At 49.1% G+C, this 22,455-nt stretch overlaps 1 protein-coding gene across 1 annotated transcript in view; it reads left to right on the forward strand.

Moving 5' to 3' along the window:
• LOC307237691 (low-density lipoprotein receptor-related protein 8-like) overlaps window positions 1–22,455 on the forward strand; it is a gene marked incomplete at both ends in the record, with an annotated part of 87,947 nt that overhangs the window by 28,794 nt on the left and 36,698 nt on the right. Inside the window, 2 exons of the mRNA XM_080010454.1 lie at window positions 11,723–11,851; window positions 21,743–22,132. Of these exons, the coding sequence (XP_079866580.1) occupies window positions 11,723–11,851; window positions 21,743–22,132 (519 nt within the window). The remainder of the gene's footprint in view (window positions 1–11,722; window positions 11,852–21,742; window positions 22,133–22,455) is intronic.

Genomic DNA, 22,455 nt, shown 5'->3' on the forward strand with positions numbered 1-22,455 from the left:
CAAGGTCTTGGAGTTATCCAGTTAAAAGGCATAAATGCCATAAATAACTTTTAATGTCATTGAAATGTGAGCTAAAACTGTAATTGTTGAAATTGGTCAGTGGGATGTTTTTGTACTGCTTTGCATCACAGTACTTCTACCTATTACACAATGAGCAAATCTGACAGCAGCTCAAGGTCTCATGTACCATGTAGACTCATACACACATTTAAATTGATTGCACTCCTTACAAAAACATTTCTATGTAGTTTTATCTCGCGTTTCTAAAAAGAATAAAAAATAGAGAAATGCCGCGCAGCTCCGTGAGCCAGTGGAGCTGCAGGAGAGGGTTAACATGGATTTAATAGGAAGCGTGCACTTGCGATACGCCGCGCCCGTACGCTGCGCCAACACAGGCCTGGTGTTGCTTCTACCGTAAGCCTACCGCTGAACCTCATGTTTCTCTTCATACTTACCTGTTGTACTGTAGAATTAACTCACCTAATACTCAACTGCAGAGAGAAATCCAAGAAAATCCACGCTGGCCTTGCTGTCTGACACAACGGATACAGTTATAATACGAGTCATCTAGTTCCTGACCGAAATATAAAGTACTCTCAGTGCTTTATACAATATTTCATTGAAAAAGCAGGCGATGATTAAAACCAAAAAGTCGGTCCTAAATGGTCTTGAAAAGTATCAGACGGAACTCTGATTCCTGCAGACGCCCTAATTTCAGTTGGGTGACTGCACCTCCGCTCCTCTCTCGCCCGTCCTCCTCAGTTCCCCAGAAAATGCAACAGATTACAAATCAAAGCTTGGAGCTGCGCATTCTTTTATTCTCTTTATCTTATCTGCCGGCGCCTTTCATGTGTCATCTCTGCTATTCGGTTACAACTCCAGCGCGCACGGCTCCGCCAGGCAACTGAGTGGCGGGAGCCGAGCGCGGCTTTAACCTGATCAGACGCTTGGATGGATTGAAGGAAGGAAGGAAGTGACGGGCTGGCTAATTACTTGGCGTTTTTTAACCACGTTCCATCCGACGACGCTGTGCTGCCGCGGCTCCCCGTCTTGGTCGGGCTAGAGGGGATTTCGTTCTTTGCTCCCCTGGAAGGAGTCGTCAGCCTTGTAGTTTCCCCTCGCCGCCTCGCCTGCCTCCAGTCAGGGCCGCCTGCTCGCCCACGCGCCCGAAAACGCTGTAAATACCGCAGACAGGGCCCCGGCGGCTCCGCTGCCGAGCTGCTAGAGAGCGCAGCGCCGCTGATTTAGCGCCAGTCCGACCGCGAGAGGTCAGGCCGACTTTCCACGGCCCACGGTGGGCGGCTCCGAGCCTTTCACAACCGACTCCTTCCCACTTTCATCTGTGATTATTTGTTTGCTTCCTCCACATGAGACCTGTGGGAAAAGCATTGACCTACAACTGAAACCGACACCTGTACAGAATAGAATGTCATATAATAGTGTGATTAAAGGGTGTTTTCAAATTCGGTTTTTCTGCACATTTCCCTTTACTGTACCCTCGACCATTTTCCCGTTGATGGCTCACAATTTAAGATCCTATAACACTGTCTCTATCTTCGGGTTTTGAAAAATTCTAAGGATATGGTGAGAAACATTATCTCCTTGTCCCGCTGACAACTACGGTGACTACAGTTTGACAAAAAGTTTGAGTAACTCGTTGTTTTGAACCTGAAAATCTCGACAATATAAAAAAATCTCAAAATGAGAGCTCATTGAGAAAAGGATGAGGGGTAACATAGAACGTGTGCTGACTCGTGAACGTGCTGAAACTCAAGCGAGCGCGGTGCCTGGGCGCACTGCCACCCCATCAATCCTCTCTACCCGTTCGAACGCAACGCGCAGAGTGTCGTCCCCAGACTGTGCGAGGGTAAAGTCCCCTTCTGGAAAGCACACCGGGGCCGGGGAAGCCAGTTGGGGAGGCTCCTCCGTCGCCGCCGCCTCGCCTTCCTCCATCTCTACAGTCCCCGGGCGCCACGCAGCGGTCCCATGTCCCATGTCTCCCAGCTGCGAACGCACTCCGCCTGCTTCCTGCATCAGCGCTCCAAACCCAGGCCAATCTGTGCCTAGTAACAGGTAGTGTGACAGGTGGGAAGAGCTGCGGGCCTCCAGCTGACTCGCGGTGTCCAGGACCATGACATCGACGATCTGGTCGGTAGTCCTCTCCCCCTGCTGCAGCCACCGCCGGCCGCATCCCTCGGCTGCTGGGAGTAGGCGAAGGGCCGGCCGGTGCCGGTGTAGTCCAGGGTCCGGAAACACTGCCCATATCCCTCTGGTGTCAGCCCCAGCTGGTCCAGGATGGCCTTCCTCACCACCATGTAATCGTGGCGGGCAGCGGCCGGCAGGCTGTGGACGGCCTGCTGAGCAGGGGGAGCAGAGACAGGGTGGTCTCTTCATTGGACCATCCACCCACCGCCGAAAGTTCAAAAGAGGCGAGGAAGGTCTCGGCGTTGTCCTCGCCTGTCATCCGCTGGAGCACTACCGTGGCGGGTGCATGCGGAAACCGCCCGCCGCGGACAGGTGGGCGGTCCCGCAGCAGCTCCTACAGCACTTTGCGGTCCGCGCTATTGCCTGGAGCGTCTGGGCCTGCTGTTGCAGGAGCATCGTCTGTGCCTCCTGCATCTGGGCCAGGTGGCCCAACAGGATCTCCAGCAGGGAACCGCTCCATCTCGTGACTTTGTCCTTGTCAAGATCCTGCCGACTACGCCACTGTTGCGGGTTCGCTACCCAGGTTCTTACAAGGACGCGGCGACACAGATGTAGCGGTGAAGAGGCGCCGGCACGGCGGGATTCACTAATATCAGTTCCAGTCAAAGAAAACACTCAAGTGCGGAACAGTCGACAAAAACTGAGAACTTTAAAGATGGGCTCAGACTTGGATTTCTCCGGAGCGCTCCCTGCCGGGGTTCTCCTCACTGTAAGACAAACAGACATATAAGAACCTTCCCAGCGGCTGTGATTGGCCGGTCAGCCCAATTGGCCACCGCTGGCACCGAGGCGGAGAGCGTCAGTCTATCACGCTGACTTCCCCTCGCCTCCCTCCCGCTCAACAACGCCCGTGAGTCTGCCACAAAGAGTCAAATTCAAAAATAAGTTGTTCCAAACCATGTTCTTCACAGCTTGGTTGATCCCTATTTGTCACAGAAACATTGCCTGATAAATAGTGGAAGGATCTTGGCACTCTTCTAATGTCACCCACGGAAAGTGCCAACACAAGGAAGGAGCCATAAAGAGGACGCCGGAGGATAACCAGTTTATATTGGAAATCCAATTAAAGATAAACTTAAATGAGCACAGGATTCATCTGTTGGCAGAGATAGATATCAGGGTTCGGCAAGAACATCATTTATATGGTAATCCCACATGAATTCACATGCAGTTGTCATGTAAAATGTCCTGGACCTTTTATTGTATTTAAAAAAAAACATGTACCTCCTCCATGCTACCTCAATTAAATGGAGACAGCAGTGAGTTTTTCGAGAGATAGGCTTTTTAAGTAAGCTTTTGTTCTTTCTCCCACCTCTGTGTCTTCTAAGCCGTGGAAGATGTTCCTCTCTGCTGGAGGTGGCTTTTAAATCTGTTTTTTTTTTTGTTTTTTTTACCAATTTCCACGCCTTTAGCGGAGAGATTTTGTCCTGATTCTGCACGCTTGTTGCCTCCCCTGTAGAAAATAAATGCAAGCGGAAGTACCCGCCCAGTGGCCTGACGTGCGGTTTCGACATTCTTGTAGGAACCACAGTCCAGAAATGAAATGTCCCCATTCATTCTGTGCTGTAGGATTCAGGTGAAAGAGAAGAACCATAGTGGACGTTAGGGTTAGTAGGTATGGTTGTAATCTTGTATAGTTGGGGTGAGAGAGTAAGGTACCACTGTTGTCAAAGTGTTTTAAAGCCCCTTGCTTCTGGTAAGATTTGTATACAGTCAGTTTTTAGTTAGTATGCTATGGTAGTATGGTACTTACTAACCATCACTGACCACATATACAGTGATAAAAACCCTCACATACATAAATAAGTGGCAAATAAGGGTGCGTGCGTGCGCGTGCCTGCCCGTGCGTGCGTGTGTGTGTGTGTGTGCATGTGAAAATGAAAATCTTGCTTATTGTCAACCCCCGCCCTTGCTCCTTTCATCCTCCAGTCAGAGGAGGCCGGTGCAGCGGTGGCCCTTGCCACACAGTAGGCACTCGGCTAATTTATGAGCCGAAATTAGGTGCGTGTGCGTGTGCGTGTGCGTGTGCGTGTGTGTTGCAGTCGGATCCAGTGTTGGCGCACGGCGGCTCCCTTTCCAGGTGGATACCACCCGGTTGCACCGACATTGAAGTGAGGGAGGAGGTGACAGAGATCCACGGCGGCGCTCGGCTCCGCGCTGGTCCGTACGAGAGAGCGTGTCCCGCTGCAGCACGGAGTGTTTGTTTGGGCCAGCTCTCATTTTCATCTCATTTCATCTTCCGCATTAACCTCTCAGATTACCCCGTTGGCGCCAGCTACTTGGCAAAGATTAGGGAACTAATTTGATTTGGAATTTAGTTAAATTAAAAGCCGTGTGAAGTGCTGTATTTTTCAGATTAAATTCCCGATGCAAAAATCAACCCCGTGAACTCTGCTGTTTCTGGCACTTGTTTTTTTTTTTCTTCTTTAATTGTAACCAGTTCCCTTCACATTAAAATAATTACAAATCACCACGCTGGGGATCCATTCTGAGTTTTCTCTAAAGCACATTAATGAGGACCTAAGTATTCTGCTCCTTTTTATACAAGTTATTATAGTTCTCTGAGGTCCCCAAAAGATGTCTTTGAAGTTTTTTGCTAAAATACCACCAAAATTATGCATTTCTAGCCATTGTAACATGCCTCCATAACCCTCTTATTCCAAAACGGGATGTTTCTTGTGGGAGGAGCCCGCCTCCCCGGACCCTAAGTCCTGCGATCCAATGAGGTTTGAGCACAAGTTCCGCGTTCTGTGAGCCAATCAGGTTTCAGCATGTGGCTTCCGCGTTTCATTGAATTTACTCTGTGACTTTCGCTGTTTTCACCTCATCAGTACACCAAAATCTGTTTCTGAATAGATTTGAGGGTGGGAAATTAGCAATCCAGTTGCTCAATCTTCACTCATATTACATCGGCAAGGCCTCGTTTAAAAGTCTGCTCCTGCAAGCCTTTGGGGGTCACAGGGCGGGTTCCCAGTAAGACACACGCGGCGATACAGTCCTAAAATCTTCTTCTTCTTCCTCTTCTCCGTCTTTGGGCTGCTCCCGTTAGGGGTCGCCACAGCGGATCATCTGCCTCCAACACCTTCTGTTCTGCGCATCTTCCTCCCTCACACCGACCGCCTGCATGTCCTCCCGCACCGCATCCATAGAACCTTCTCTTTGGCCTTCCTCTTTTCCTCTTGCCCGGCAGCTCCATCCTCAGCGTCCTTCTCCCAATGTAACTCTCATCTCTCCTACACACGGTGTCCAAACCTTCTCATTCTGGCCTCTCTCACTTTTTCACCAAACTAAAATAAATAAAAATAAAAATAAATTAATCAAAAAAAGTTGGAAATTGATTCGTATGTGTCGTCCAAATTAAAAATGGATAAAAAAGCGAGGTGGGAAAAAAAAGAAGAGAAAAAAACAAAAAAAACTAAAGTCGTTGGTGTTGTTGCTTTGCTTGAGTAAAGCTGGATTCGATTTAAAATGTCATTTGTTTGCTCGTTGTTTTGTGATTTACTTGCGCTAGCGAGCCGGCCCCGATTACAGCTAAAGTGGATCCCTTGTTTTTTTACGCCGACTTATTAACGTACGGCACCGCGTGCCCTCCCGCATCACGCTCCGATTACACCGCAGCTCGTTACGACGGCCTCGCTCTCTCCCTCCCCCTCTCGCTCCCTCCATTTGCCTCCCAACAAACGTTCCCACTCTCCTCTGCTGTCTCTCTGTTTTGCCACGGACATTGTCGGATTCGGAGATGTGTGCCAGGATCATTCTGGCTCGGCGAGTGGCTCCCCAATTACACGCTGGAGTAGCGTTACATTGGCGCGTTAATAATTTAAATTCGGGCCACACAGCGAGCAAGCTACTCACAAGTGGTTAAAAAATGGATGACTCTCCGCGGAAGCGTGCGCCCGCCCGCCCGCCGTGGCCTCAACGTCGCGTGTTGGATTAATGTGTAATCAGGTAGGAATTAGGGGGGAAGACGAGCAGCCGCGCGTCCGCCGACGGCCATTTGAAGGAACAAGCCAAAGTTGCGACGCGTCGCTCTTCCGTGATTGCGACGGCCCTGGGGCCGCGGGGCGTCACCTTGACCGCGGTGAAAGTCAAACCCCCCCCCCCTCCGTCTGGCACCGTGCCTTCTTTTTCCATCCACTTGGAATGGGTTCATCTGGAATGGATTTTAAGTGTTTCCCTGGGCGGGGGCGGGGTGGGCTTTTACGAACCTTGTAGATACTGAGTTTACAGGCCTTGAGGGTGGTATTTATTTATTTATTTCCACGCTGCGGAGAACCCACTCTGTATTCAGTCCGACGTTGGGAACCCGAGGGGAATCTAATTGAGCTGGATCGTGTGCGGCAGCTTTTTTAAGCAGGACCGGAGGAACACAGATTTTTTCGGCACTCGTGCGCAGTTTGAACTCATGGCCGTGCTTTGTCTTTGTTGGCGGGGAATTATTTTTCAGATTATCACACGAGATAAGATCGATCCATCCGAAGTCATTAATAATGTCCCGCGCGCTTGAAATGCAGTTGTGGTTGTTATCCTGCAGCGTCGAGGCCCTGCTAAGTACGTTAGCGTGTAATGCACTTTGATAATAACACACTCTGAGGGCACGCCCGTCGTACCTTTATGTATAATTCGCAGAGCGGGACGGGGCCACACGAGCTTGATGAAGCGGTAAATCTGCCTTTGACTCGGCTTACTGCCGCTTTTGCGCCGCGGCGAACCCCGAGATGCGACCTGCGCCGACAGGCAGGGGCTTCCAGAGAAGGCGCTGATGTTTTGCTGTAGATCCAGACACAAAGATATACGCAGATATGCACACACCGTGCACAGCATTGGAATTTGAACAGCTTTAAAGTGCACGAGTATAGTGAAATACGGAAGCTGCTGTCATCACTGATAGCGCCTAGTTACTTGATCTACGTACCTAATATCCCCTCTCTAATGGGAAACGGAATATTTATAATTTATTAGTTCATAACAGTAAAATTGCTGTTAGTGTTAGTTATGCCGTCACACAAACCCGACGCATGATATGGCGCCCGTGATTCATTGTTGTAATTATACTAATTCGTTTTTAATGAAAACATATAAGTCTGTGACGGAACAAGGCTGGAGCGTTTCTATATTAGCATTCCATTTTATTTTATTTTTTTTATAAAACTTATTTTGACGTGAATTGCTTCATACATACATCATAACGTATAAGTTCACGACAGATGGTGGTGTTTTCATTATCCAGCTGTAGCAGGTCACGCCCCTCTCCCCACATCACTATGGGTCATGATTATGATTATTATCATCATATTAAATGCACAGGGATGAGTCCAGAAATACAGGAGACATATCAACCATTTGAATGTGTGTTTAAGCGTTTTAAGTTTTAAATGACATAAAACATGAAAATCGCATAAATTATGCTACATTTATTTGCTTAATGCTCATTTATTTGGTTTGCACGAGACAACATGAGTTTGATTTAATTTATTTGTGTATGGAGAGGGATATTTATTTTTCAGTTTATATTTGAAAAAAAAAATCTTAATACAGATTTGTGAATTTTAATATATATATATGTATTTGTCAATTGTGATACAGAATTCCTTCCACCTAAAAAGACATTGAGAGATGTTGACAGATGCTCTAGTATCCGGCCGGGCATTCCCAAAACATGCCTCTTGCCAAAGTCCCCGGTTACCCCGGTGCTGAACAATGGCGACGTGGAGCTGCTATGTCTGGGAGTGATCTCCTCTTATTATATTACCTCCCCACGCCCCCCACTCCCCAAGTAAAAACCCGTTAATCTTTAAAAAATCCCAGGTTGCACCAATCAATATCTGCCATCAGAGAACTGACCCCGCTCTGGGAAATAGTGATACCGGCTTCCCTTGTTTGCACCGAGACGCGTCGGGGCGCACGCTTCATCAAAGAGACATTCGCTAAAAGGAGAGGAAGTCGCTCTCTCTCTCTCTCTCTCTCTCTCTCTCTCTCTCTCTCTCTCTGTCTCTCATGCTCTCTCTCTCTCTCTCTCTCTCTCTCTCTCTCTCTCAGAAAGTCCACTTTCTGTCTCTATCATCCCTTCCCTCTCCCTCCCTCTCTCTCTCTCGCTCTCTCTCTCTCTCTCTCTCTCTCTCTCTCTATCTCTCTCTCTTCCTCCTTGTGCGATGTTCTTCTCCGCCCTTTAAAATTCTCTTCAGCTCGCGGGCTTAATTCATTTATGGGAGGTGATATTCTCTTTCAAAGAAGGATTTATTTCCCTCCTCGCTTTCAACCCGGAACTATTTTTCCTCCATTTCCCTGGATGCCGGCCAAGCGTCTCCCCCCTCCCGAGTCTCATGAATTACTCAGTTTTAATCAATTATTTTAGTTATTCCCTGGTCACTCTTCTTTCTTCCCCGTGTTTGGTTTTCCTCCCTTTCATTGTGTTCTTTTTTCCTGCAATTTCAACAAAGAATTGTAATTTTTTTTTTTTTAGGCCTGGAGTCCCGCCCCCCGCTGGCTCGCTGTTTATTGAGGGTTTATGAATATTACACGTGTCGCGTGTGCAAAATTGCACCAAATTCAACACGGCGCGTCCTCGGGTCCCCAGCGACGCACCCACAGAGTGTGAGGTACATTTGAATCCTCCCTTTAAGGCAGCCGTCAGGTGTGGTAGGTTTCTACTGTTTTGTTGGGTTTGTGGAACAGCGAGCCATGTGCAGCAGCAGGGCTGCACATCGTCCGCAGTGCAGCCCGTTCCGAACAGGCATGTTTTTAGTGCACCAGTTTAAAAAAAAATCTAAATTTTTGATGCTTTATTTTAGCAGGCACTCTGTAAGGATAAGCCGTTCATGTAATCGCCGTATGCATGTGCTCCTCTATTCGCCGTTTCCACTGTTCGCGGCGGGGTCCACCGAAAAAAAATGCAGGAAGTGAACGGCAGCATAGAAAGGCAACACAAGTGAGATACAGAGATAATCCAGCACAAGAGTTGTGATGAAGTCCGCTGTCACCAGAACACCACCCTCAGATGAATAACCCCACCACCTCGAGTGACCAAAAACCAAAACGAACCAATGGATCATTCGGCAAATTTCAGACCTCGTAGAGCGAGGATGAGGGCGAACCCGGATGTCGAAAAAGGGGAAATGGAATTCTGGGACTTGACTTGGCGTGACGTGACAGGGGGTGTGACGTGACAGGGGGCGTGACGGGACAGGGGGCGTGACGGGACAGGGGGTGTGGCGTTTTGATGAGTTTTTCATTCAGCGGTCGGTAGCAGGGAGAAAAGCACCTCACAGGAGCTGCACCACCAAAATGAACCTAAAAACCTATTTGGGCTGTGGATATTCCTCTATGATTCCATTCAAATGTGTATGCTTTATTGTTTTTAATATTCACATATATTCAAAATTTGAATTTATCTTAAATTTAGAAATGAGGCGGGGCCGTTGCATTCCGCACACACATTTGCCTCCTTTGCCTCTTCCCACATGGAGAAACAATCCAAAAAAACTTGCATTACAGCATTCCAGTAGATGATTACTGTTACGGACACGGTACGGGTTAACACCTGTGCGAGGGTGCACCGCCGGCCTCTCACAGCTCCGAAATGTTATCATTTTCAATAATATATTTATTAAACGAGTGTGATTCTCCTCAACCGTATGTTCTTTATGTCACTCCAGAGGCCTACGCCGTTGTGAACCACATCGCACCGCCATGGTCACGAGTTTATGCCCGTACAGCCGGCACCTATGGAAGATCCCACACTGAGGCGGCATTTAGCTCAATCCTCTGTTTTGTTCGGTGTAAAAGAGCAAAGCCGTGGCAGAGACGGATCTTGTTTCCGGAAATAATGCAGGATCTGCACCAGGTCCAGTTCCTCTAGTTTATCTGAGACAATTTTAATTATGACTACAAATAAATGGTCCTTGACTGTAGAGTAATACAATAATGTCTAATGAAACCAAAAAAACATTTAACAAAAGCAAGTACTTACACGACATGTATTCATCCGCTTGATGTTTACAAGAATATAAACATGCACCAACTGCCAGTTCATCAATTTGCCCGCATGAACATTTTCATGGAAACAAATTTAACGGAGATATTAATCAGCCGGCGTTTGTTCCGTGTGCGGTTTGATGTCAAAGCGTTTACAAAACAGAACACTCACGATAATGGGACACCGCTGAAAGGAACAGAATTATCACGAGTGCATGATGTCCCATTGAACGAAATCCCGTTGAGCGACTGTGCGTCAGGGCGGATGATGACGTTTCCTGAGGTTCCTTCCTCCTTTTCGGGCCAATTACAGATGTAGCCGCTCTCGCTCCTCTCGGCGGGCGACGGCGTGGATTCTGTTCCGGCCTAATAAAGGTTATTCATTATGTAGACATGTATCCTGCAAATTATCACCTTTTGGTTCCCGCCGCTTGTCACTTGCAATCACGCCGCCGCCTCCCGACCCGGGCGCTCATGAAATGGCTGTCGCCCGTAGTGTGAGAGAAAAATGTATTCGATCAACTATTTTAAATGAGGACAAAGGCCCCTACCTCCAGAAGGGGGCTTTTAAAACATTTGTCTCCGTTTCCCCAGGAACCCCCCAGAGTTTATGTAAAGAGAAATGTTTTGCTCCCGGCAATGTCTAATATGTAACATGAAAGAGTCAGAGCACATTTGGCCCTGTTTACCTTCTATGGAGATGAAGAAACTCAACAGAGGAGCCTAGAGGTGCATTGTCGTGCAATCCGCGTCTGCCAGGTCGAGTTTGCAAGTACCTGAGAATTTCACTGTCTGGGGGAAGCACCCAAGGAAACAGTTGGGGGGGGCGCAGACTTGTAAACGACTTCTGACCCAAACCACACCCTCTGTTGTTGTATAAAGACCTCTTGATCAGAAATAAGATCAGACTGTTCTGAACACTGCTTTGGAGCAGTACTGAACCTTTCTCTTTATTCTTCGGAATAAATAATCTTGAATATTCTCAGTTTTATTTTCTTGTAGCGGGCAGATTAACCTCACCCATCATTGCCAAAGAATTTCTTCCACAGTTGTTCGCCCTAATATGTGGTGGCGGCGCGCTAAAATATAGGATTAAAGCAAAAAGGCAGGAGTTGAACGGTTGGAGCGCCCGGGCGGACCCGTTGCCTTGGCCTCAGTCGGCGCCCTAAGCGTCGATGTGTGATTGCCAAACGTGCAACACAGTGGAATCTGGATCAAGCTGTGCGGCGACACACGCACACGGGTGGCGGTGTTGCTTAGAGTGTTGCTTTGCTTTGAGGCCAACTGTGCATTTTTCTGTTTCTGTGTTTTTCTGTTGTCATCGTAAAAGCCAGGACCCAGACAGCAAAACGAATTGGCTCCGGCCTCTGAGCCGGCTGCGGAAGGTTTTAGTGGCGTCGTGGGGGCGATGGAGACGAGGTCCTCGCGCTCTGCCGCCGCTGCTGTTGTCGTTTTTATCGTCGCTGTTGGCGCCGGTTCTCCGTGCCCATAAACATCCTGCGGTAATCACTCTCTCTCTCTCTCTCCCTCTCTCCGGCCCCAGGCAAACAGACGTGCCCCCCGGAGAAATTTGATTGCGGGGGCTCCACCAACAAGTGTGTCTCGTTGTCATGGCGATGCGACGGAGAGAAGGACTGCGAGAACGGCGCCGACGAGGAAGACTGCGCTTCCGGTGAGTTGCTGTTTGCGGCGAGGCTTTGTGTCCTTCTTTGTGTCAGGGAGGGTTGGGGGCGGAAACCTTCGTTTTGAATAGTCATCATGGCAACCATTCTTCTCGTCCGTCAAGGAATGAATCGGAGGAACGGGCCCCGGAGACGCAAGTTTATCTGTGGGTTGTGTGCAAAAGCGTGAGAATCGAGTGACGTGGTGGTGGGCGACAGTGCAAGCTCTGCGTTCAGTTTTACGCCTTTACGCCTGTTTCCTACATTTATTATGTTTATTATGCTTATTATGTTAATTATGTTGTGCGTGGAACATATTTTACTTTGCTGACTCATCAAACTTCAGTTGATGGTCGTAACACAGGTCGTACCATTCGTGTCACTTTAAGAAAAGGTCCCGCCGTTCCCGGGGAAAAGCAGAATATGTTCTGGTCGTTTTCTCGCCCACGGATGCAGACACGCTCTGTTCCCACTTGTCATTTTGGAATCTTAGGTTTGGGCGGCCCGGTGGTTCAGCGGTGAGCACTTTTGCCTCGCAGCCAGGAGGTCCAGGGTTTAAATCCCGGCCGTCCCGGGTTCTTTCTGCGTGTAGTTTGCATGTTCTCCCCGACCCGTTTGTGTGGCTTTCCTCCCACCATCTCAAGACATGTGGGGTATGTTTAGGGTTAGTACTCCAGTCAGTGCCCCTGAGCCAGGCACTGGGACCAGAGCTGGAGTTGCTCTGGTGTCAAATTGAGTTTTACCAGTCAGAACACACTTTACCCCTTTATTCCCCCGTATTTTGTGGCCATATAAGCGAGGGTGCTCCTGCCTTATCAAATCGAATGAACAGATACATGATACGGCCTAAAACGGTATTTGGTAAAATGGTCAAATGTGGTTGTCAGTGTGACCAGAAAATATTTTTAAGGTAGGTTTTCACCATATCGTTGACACTTTTGCCAAACATGGAAATCGAGACGATATTAAAAATCGAATAATGTGCACTATCATCAGGAAAATGGTCAGGGGTAATGTGAATGGGCTAAAACTCAATTCGAGATCAGTAAGCTCCTTTAAAGAACATTGCAATGCAACCTCATAATCTGACCGACTCCCTCGAAGAAAAATAAAATGACGGATATCTCAGATGAAAGTATGTGAAACACTGAAAAAAATAAATAAATGAATAAATCAAGAATTGCTTTGCTGGTGTCTGCCAGAGCTTAATCTGAGCCCTGAGGTTTTAGCCTTTCAACTTGCTACCTGTCCATCAAAGGTAACATCAGCCCCTCTCCGGCCAATCACAAGGCTCGAGTCATGTGCGTTCCGCCTGGCCCTGCCCACCACCCGCCCCTGCGAGCGACCGCCCCTGCCCTACTTCCGAAGCTCCGTGAAGAATCGGCTTCGTCTTCACCCTCCTCCACCGTCTCCCCGTGGGGAGGAATTGATTGAGGCACCGGCCACTCGGGGGTTCAGTGTTCAGACTTTGAAGATTGTTTACTGTGGTTAAAAAAAAAAAAAAAGTTGTATAAAGTAGAGAAGAAAAAAAACCAAATCTTATTATTCCTCGTACATGGGCTGGAATTGTTTTGGTTTTTTTTCCCAGCAGTCATCAGCTCCTCTTATCGGCTCACATATTTTGGTACGAACGTTCATACCGTGACTTTATGACATAAATAAATAATCGTAAAAAAAAATTGTCATCACGACATCCATAAGTCATATTTAAGGATTTGAGACAACGGGGAAATTAGTTTGGTAAACACGTCAAGATGACTTGACTATTCCTTCTGAGATGGATGACTCCCTTAGTAAATGGATATTTTCCATTATAGTCAAAACACATCAGAAAACCCTGCACGCCGCTCGGGGGACTTCAGACATGCATCATTCATTTTGGGATTCTCAACTGTGGTCGTTAGAGGAATAACAAATGTTTTTTTATTTTTTTATTTTTTCAGATTAGCCCGAGTACATTCCCATTCAGTGACTTTGAGTCCCAAAGTGGCCCCGCGCTCTCCCCGCCAGATTAAGTCGCAGCGATCCCATCGACTTGCAACCTAATACCTGCTCAGCCCTTTCACTGCGACGTCCGTGGGAGACCCGCTCCAGGCCGCGCTAATCCCTTTTTCATTCTAATGTCTGTATTGATGCTGTGGCCTAAGCCTCTTCGCAGGTGACATTAGGGACGGACTGCCAGCGCTCCAAGCACCCGTTTAGAGCCCCCACGCACGCACACACACACACACACACACACACACACACACACACACACACACACCGCGTGCGCACACACACCTAATTTCGGCTCATACATTTAAAAACACACAAATGCACATAAGTGGGAGTTTGATCCTGACATAGGAACAGTGCAAGGCGTGTCATTTCTAGATCTATTTAGTACAATCCATGCCAGTCAATTCAAAATGTAATTTCGGCCCAGCGCTGCTATTCATGAATATGTATTGGATAATTGATGAAAGGATCCTAAACAAGCCCAAATTGAATTGGAAATTTCTCTTTCGGCTAAGGAGGGTGCTGAGCAACCCTAGGGTACGAGTGTACTTTGATTAAACTTTTGGATATATTGCATTGGTCAGCACTGGGAGCAGAGACCTCGGCGCGGGAGACTCCGAATGACAAATAAACCGCGTGTTGCGGCCGAGTTCCACAGCTGATCCAAGCAAAGTTCGCTTAAGATTCTGCCGCCAATTCGTGCGTGTCAGACAAGCTTGCGGGTTGCGTAACTCTGATTATGATCAGTCATACAGTTCGGGGTTTTTCAAAATCTGAAATAAAAATGCAGCGAGGGAGGAGAGGTGGAAATTGCCCGTCGGCGCCAAGCTGTCCCTGCACATCTGTTCCGTCGGAGGCTGAGCGCGAGGGGCAGCGGCACGGCGCACGTCTGAGGAGGACTCGCCGCGCTGCGTGCCAAAAACGCGTCGTTCCAACGCGCAGTCTCCACGCGGCCACTCGTCTGCTCCCACTGGAAATGCAGCGACATTGTCCTAAAACACCATCGGATTGATGGAAGAATCGTTCGTCTTTATTTGCAAATGTTATTACCAGACCGACGCAGATGCTACACAACTCACACAGCGCACACAATTGTTGTCGATCCTTTCCACATCCTTGCCCGCCTTCTCCCGGCCCCTGTCGCAAATTCCCCGCCCGCGGGGAACCTCTGTGATAGCGTATATAAAAGTTGAACTGGGGCGGGGCAGAAAATACAACTGAGGGGACAAAGCCCCCTCTTGCCTCCTCGTGGCACTGGGCCCGATGTGCTGCTGCCATCGTTGGTGGCGATGGGAGCAGCACCTCTCTTGGCAAAAACGCACCGATGCAATCGATCAGAGGGAGGACGACGTAATCGGCCCGGCACAGGCCATTTGATGGATTTTTCCACTTTAAGGGCCGCGTGCAGGCGACACTCCCGTGGTGATCATTGCACACTCTGTCTGTCACGTCCGGTACAGTAACAACATCAATATTTACAGATCAGATTAAACCTCTTATTGGGGGGGCGATAAGAGGTTTTTTTTTTTTCTTCCGTTGCGTTAGCGTTTGACGCCGCACCATCTGCTCTGCGCGTTGCGGGCTGTTGGTTTTGGTTTCGTGCGGTGCAGCTGAACACAAAAGAGCATTGTCTGTGGGACATCAATTCCTAAGTGGCAGAATGTAGAAGAATGATCCGCGCTTGTTTTACACGGTGAGCGGTGCCGCGAGGACGAGCTGTTGGCGCGGGCCAACAGAAGCAGACGTAAAAAGGGCTTTCCTTTTATCGGACGCCCCCTTTTTGGGCATATTGATTTCCATTGCTTTCGATTGGGCGGCCTCCCTCGCCGCTGCAGCTCCGGACCGAACTTGACTCAGCTCCAAGTCTTCTTTTCCTCGCCGGGTCTCCGAGCGCTCTCCAGCAGGTGCGCTGGCTTCCCTGTAATCCTCTTTAGCGAGAGCAGAACTTTCCCCAGGCACCGTAATTGCGCACGTATTTCGGGCCCGGAGGAGAGCTTACGCTCCCGATAATGACTCAGCTGAAACTCGCCCAGTTTACCCTTCGATGCACTCGGGAACGAACGGAGCGCCACACGAGGCGCATGCTTAGTACGGAGCAAGCACGGCGGAGGTTTGTTGGAGCGGCTGCTGATGTGAAATGTAATAAGAAGTTACTGTTATGTCACCTGTCTACCGTTATCTCTTGCTGTGTGTGTGTGTGTGTGTGTGTGCGCCCGCGAGTGTGTGCGCGTGTGTGTGTGTGTGCGCGCGTCTTTTCCCTGTATGTAAATATAATGGGATGTCTTTTGAAGACATTCAGAGTTGACAAGTGTGTGTGGGTGCAGTGTGGGTTGCGTCTGGTTGTTTTCCTAATGCATATTTAATGTGGCTCGGGTGGTGTCGGATGCAGAGCAACTCCACGAGGTCCGTCTTTCTGGCAGCCGTGAAGACTGCGCTGATCCCCAAAGTGAAACTGAACCGCTTGTCAAACGGCGGTATCGCCGAAGTTTGTAAGTTTTTAGAAAATACAGTATTTAAAAACGTTTTTTTAATTATTTTTTTACATTTACAGGGCTCTGGACTCGTACTGTTACAAGAATAGCAACAGATCCCTCGGGGGTGAATTTCTTCCCCCATTTCATCCAACTAATGAAAACATCAGCCCTGCCTTGCTATCGAGACAGGGCTTCTGTTTAGCCTAATTGTGGAGAGTTTTCCTCGCTCATGATTCATTCGGTCTGCGTCTTCTTCCCCCCATGGCCCTCGTCCTCTCAGCATTGGTATTAAACTGTGTGTCTGTATTGAGGTGGAAAAAAAAATCTTGAAAAAAATCCAACAGCCTTCCTCCCTGTCGGCTGTTATCTGGACCGTGTTTGCTCTGTAAAATGTGAGTGTGGCTTCCGAGTAAAGGTCAGCCACTGAATTGTGAGATGGCCTGTGTGTGTGTATGTGTGTGTGGGTGTGTGTGTGTGTGTGTGTGTGTGTGTGTGTGTGTGTGTGTGTGTGTGTGTGCTAGTTATTGTATGGGTGTGTGCGTGTGTGTGTGTGTGTGTGCGTGCGCTAGTTACTGTATGGCTGCGTGGGTTGATGTGTGTGTGTGTGTGTGTGTGTGTGTGTGTGTGTTTGTGAGTGCTAGTTACTGTATGGCTGCGTGGGTTGATGCGTGGGTTGATGTGTGTGTGTGTGTGTGTGTGTTTGTGAGTGCTAGTTACTGTATGGCTGCCTGGGTTGATGCGTGGGTTGATGTGTGTGTGTGTGTGTGTTTGTGAGTGCTAGTTACTGTATGGGTGCGTGGGTGGATGGGTTTGTGTGTGAGTGCATCTACATGTCCCGGTGACCTTCCTGCAGCAGAGGAAGGTCCTGAAGCTGTGCTGGTCTCTAAACTGTCCCCTGTGGACGTCTATGAATATCTATGAGATGGCACAGGACACACACACACACACACACAAACAAACTGAGTGATGTGCAACAAGGTGCTGTTGCATTTGCAGAAAGTGTGTGAGTGCTTCTTCTTGGACAGCACACACACACGCGCACAAGCACGCATGCACGCACGCGCACACACACACACACACACACACACATGCGCACACGTACACATTCACCCCTCTACTCACCCTGTCCTCTCAAGTTCTCACCAAGTAATTTTAATTCTATTTATTTCCACCGCTGCTCCCACAGCAGTTAACCTAATGTGACTGGTGTGACCAGCCATCCCTCCCCTCTACTACTAAGCCAGCGGTTGCTGCCGGCAACCGTCCTCCCCACCCCTCATCCTCCACAATCTGCAGGGGGGAGCTGTCCGTCGTGCTGAAGTACCTCTGGCTCTGCCTGTGGGGGAACACGCAGGTTACGATGTGCTGGTCTGCTCAGGAAAGGTTTCCGTGGAGAAGAAGGGATTGTCATCCATCCATCCGTCCATCCATCCATCCATCCACCCATCCACCCATCCATCCATCCATCCATCCACCCACCCATCCATCCATCCATTAATTCATCCATCCATCCATCCATTTGTTCATTCATTCATTCATTCATTTGTTCATTCATTCATTCATTCATTCATCCATCCATCCATCCCTCCCTTCCTCTCTTCCTTCCTTCCTTCCTTCCTTCTTTCCTTCCTTCGTTCATTCATTCATTCATCTTTATAAGTCTACCTGTGTAGTGAACGCTGTTACATTTTCTCGTTTCAGATTTTTGTGATTACGTAAGCGTGAAATTAAAGATTCAGCCTGCACAAATAGGGCCAAGGTCTAAAATAAGTGATAATATAATAACATACGACAGCCAAACTGGCTGAACACACAGACAAATATTGAAAGCAGTTTTGTTGCTGCTTAACTCTACATTCCTTTTTTTTTCCTGCCCTTCATGTTCCGCAGTGCCAAGCAGCGATTTATTTCCCTGTGAGAGATTCACCGCCCCCGCCCCCAACCTGCATCACCATATATTCACTCTGTCGGGTTTTAAAAATAAATCGCCTCTTGAACAATGCGCAGCGGTGTCGCAGTTACCGGCATTAAAAATAAAATGTCTCCTTATCTGGGCAAAGCACCGGACGCCATAGCCCGGCGCCGTGCCCGGCGGTCGGCCCAGGAGGGGAAAAAGCGAGGGAGGAAATGAAAACGCTGCAAACCATGCTGCCTTCTCCACGTGTTTCGACCCGTGATTGTCGGCAGCAGGGGAAAGCCAGTCCCGGTTTCACCCTCGTTTGGGAATGAGCGGTGGCGTCCGAAAGGTTTTTTTTTTCACCCTTGACCGTTCAGTTTCAAACCCATCGGTCCCGCTCGCAGATCCACCCGAAAGAAGTGGGGCCGTGGGGGATGTGGAAGGGCGGGATGGTCGTGTGCTCTTCAAACGGCCCGTACGGCGCAGAATGAAGATGGATCGGCTGCGCCGCAAGACTTGCACCTTGATTATCGGCCGGGGTAAATATTAAATCTCACAACGGCGGAGCTCATGTATTTAAACCAACAAACACATGCGGTGCACCGTCCTGTGCGCTCCGAGTCAAATTGGACTCAAATCTCTATATTTACCCCGTTGCTCCATCTGTAAACACAGTCTCTCTCCAGTGCTTCTGGTTAACTCGTGTACACTGCTAATCGCCCCCCCCCCCCCCCCCCGTGTTACTCTGAGCATATCTGTTGAATGTCATTAAATATTTAGCGCTGGATGAGGCACCGATGGCGAGGGGACGGCGGTGTGCGGTGGGGTTGAAGATTTAAAAACAGCAGACTCAGTTCTCTGTGAATATTGATAAAGATAAGCCCTTCCGTCGAGCCAAATCGAAAAAAAAAACGAAACCTTATTTTTTGGGGGGTTTTCAGTCGCCTTCCCGGTGCTAATAGAGGAAAACGTGCTTCGGTCATAATCCAGCATGTCCCCGTGCGGTTAATGAGTGAAGCACTGATGTGTGCAATGGAGCAAAAAAAAATAATTGCATGGTGAATTTAACATATGGTATAATTAAGTGGAAGCGTAATTACAAGATCTGCTTTTACGCTCACTAGCCCAGGATATGTTCACTTAAGTGTATTGTGATGTTTTATTTTATATTTTTGGATCATCGTGCGACGATCCACATTTAATTTCTTCTCAGGGCAGTTTAGTTTCTCTTTCGATTTTGTTTGACTTTGATAAATCTGCCCCATGACTGCGGAGGACAACCCACGGCCCCGACAATCTGTTTTCAATGCTGATAAACCACAGAAGCTCGCTCTATTGTTATTATTTTTACCTCAGAAATAGTTTGCGTTGGGGCTGTATGAGCTTTTTTTTTTTCTCTTTAAGGCTGCTAACAATGCTGTGGTCTTTTTTTTTTTTTTTACAACGTGCTGAATCAGGGTAAAAATGTTGAAAAACCAGCAGGCTTTTTCCCGGGAGCAGTCGGTCGCCACCCAGCCAAGGGCAGCGGGGTCAACGCTGAATATCAAAGCCCCGCCTCGCCCCCGGCGGCCTTTGGTAGACAGACAGGTACAGAGCGAGCGGTGGTGTAGTCGACTTTATTGCGGCGGGCACACCGTAATGATGCCCTCCCTGCCGGGGGGCGGGGCAGTGACTGAGAAAGTCTCCCCGTTTCGCACAGGGGCTCTTTGTTTTGTCTGAACGACAGCAAACAAATACCGCCGCGAGGGGGAGGCTTCTGAAAAAAGACAAAAAAAAACAAAAAGCGGGACTGCTCGGTGGTTGGGAACCCCGGCTCCCCAGAGGCGACGCCCAGGGCTCCGTTACGGGTTTACGCCGCTGCTCAGGTGCCTGTTTGAGGAATGATCAGTCTTAAATTAACGTGACACGTAAAGTTGTAAAGGAAAGGCCCCCCTGCGAAAGGTGTTTTATCGCAGCCGTGCTTCGCGTCCGCCCTGTGGAAGTTCGGTCACGATGATTTTTATTGCGCGAGGATACGTAACTAAAAAGAGCTTTGTGACAAAAAAACCCCAAAACGACACGCATCGTTTTAGTGGCACGCATCCTTGCGCATTTCTCAGTGGGTGTGCGTAAAATCCTGGAGCTTTCTTTGTGGGCTCAACGCGTATACCTGCGTGTCACGCAGACGACACCACCGAGAGCGAGGGAGGGGAAATGAGGACAAACAAAGAGAGCAAGAGGGAGGGAGGGAGGGAGGGTGTAAAATGTCTGATAAATCTTTGGCTAATTTAGAGTTACGGCAGGTATGTGCAGGTGATGGTGGAGGAGAGAGAGAGAGAGAGACAGAGAGAGAAGTGAGATAGAGAGATAGGGATCAGACCTGCAGCGGCTGAGACGGAGCTGTTATCTTCCTCTCCGCGGGAGGAGAACTCTCTCCATCTCCAGGTGATACAGCGGCAAGCCCTCCACCTGCCAAACATCACCTCCAGGCCCGGCTCGGGCTTCATCAGCGCCGCCTCGACCTTTAAGCCTTTCTCTCGCGATACGAAACTAGAACAGCGGTCCCTCGCGCTCTCCCTCTCTCTCTCTCGCTCTCGCTCCCTCTCTCTCTCGCTCTCTCTCTCTCTCTCTCGCTCTCCCTCCCTCTCTCTTGCTCCTCCTCCCTCTCTCTCTCTCTCTCCCTCACTCCCTCTCTCTCTCTCTCTCTCTCTCTCTCTCTCTCTCTCTCTCCAGCGTCCGGGCCTCCCTCGTCCGTCCGCAGCCGTAGTCGATATGGAGGTGTCATTTTGATTTCATGCACCGCAGGCAGAAGGAATTAGGCGCTGATGCAATACTACTCCGTTCTGAAAGCAGATAGAGGGAAGGACGTAATCCGCTGGTGACTCAGTGTGTTTGCGACGCTCCCCATTCAGGTTTACAAAGCGGAGCGCGTCGTAGAACAGCGCGTGGTGCAGTGATCTCCCAATGCACGTAGATTATGGCTAACGGCGTCTCGTCTCTCTCTCTCTCTCTCTCTCTCTCTCTCTCGCTCTCTCTCCCATAAACCCCCCCGGAATTTAAAGTGGCAACCCGAAGGACGGTCTTTGTCGGGTGGATTACACTGCGGGTCCCGGATGTTTTTTTTTTTGTTTTTTTTTGGGTGGTTGAACGTTCAAGTTTGCCTTCTTCCGATCAATTGATTTACTTGTTTGTCTTGGTCGCTTGAGGTGGACTGTGCTTTTTTATTTTTTAATTTTTAATTTTTATTTTTTTAATAAATGTTCATCATTATCGACCACAGCTAGCCACGCTGGTTTGTCAAATTCAATCCTTGCATGTGGCGTACCCCACCACCAAAAATGGAAGCAGCATATACTGTACAGTAAAGGAGCACATGCATAACATAAAAACACTGAATGGTTGTTTCCTATACAGGGCCAGATAAATAAAGTATAAAATATTGGATTTTTTAAATGAAATAATCTTAAGGGATCGCACTTTAAGACTCTGTGAGCCTCTCCCTCACACCGTTCCTCACGGCCACGTTTCTCTGCCTCCTCCTCCCGATCCCCCAGACGCCAAGGCGTGCCCCGGCGGGGAGTTCATGTGCTCCAACAGGAAGTGCCTGGCCGGCGGTTACGTGTGCGACGGCGACGACGACTGCGGCGACGGCAGCGACGAGCTCAAGTGCTCGGCCCCGCTGAGCTGCGGGCCCAACCACCTGCGCTGCAACACCTCCGAGTGCGTGCCGCTCATGTGGAGCTGCGACGGCGACCCTGACTGCCCCGACAGCTCCGACGAGGGGCCCGAGCGCTGCGGGGGCGACGGCGCCCTCTACCTGGCGAACCGCCGCGCCAACTGCACCGGCGGCGAGTTCCGCTGTGCCAACGGGGAGTGCGTGCGTCTGGCCTGGAAGTGCGATGGCGACCCGGACTGCAAGGACAAGTCCGACGAGTCCGACTGCCGTGAGTGTGTCCCCGCGAAATCCCGTCTAGTCTCGGGCAGAGGCTCTCAGCCTGGGTGTCGTCACACCGCGTGGGGGTGACTTGGTTCCGCACACGTGGTTCACGGGAAATTTCTGTCACAGATGTATTGATATTTGATTGATTGAATTAAATGGTTATAAAACATATCTTTTTCGATATAATCCATTTGGAGCTCCCTACCATACTCCCTACTCTAAATCTGTCTTTCTCATGGCCTCCCTCTCTCTCTCTCTCTCTCTCTCTCCCTCTCTCTCTGTCTCGCTTGCCCGCTCCCTCACCTTTCTTTTTACGCGTGTTTCTTT

Source organism: Zeus faber (genome assembly GCF_960531495.2).
Source record: "Zeus faber genome assembly, chromosome: 12".
Taxonomy (NCBI): Eukaryota; Metazoa; Chordata; class Actinopteri; order Zeiformes; family Zeidae; genus Zeus; species Zeus faber.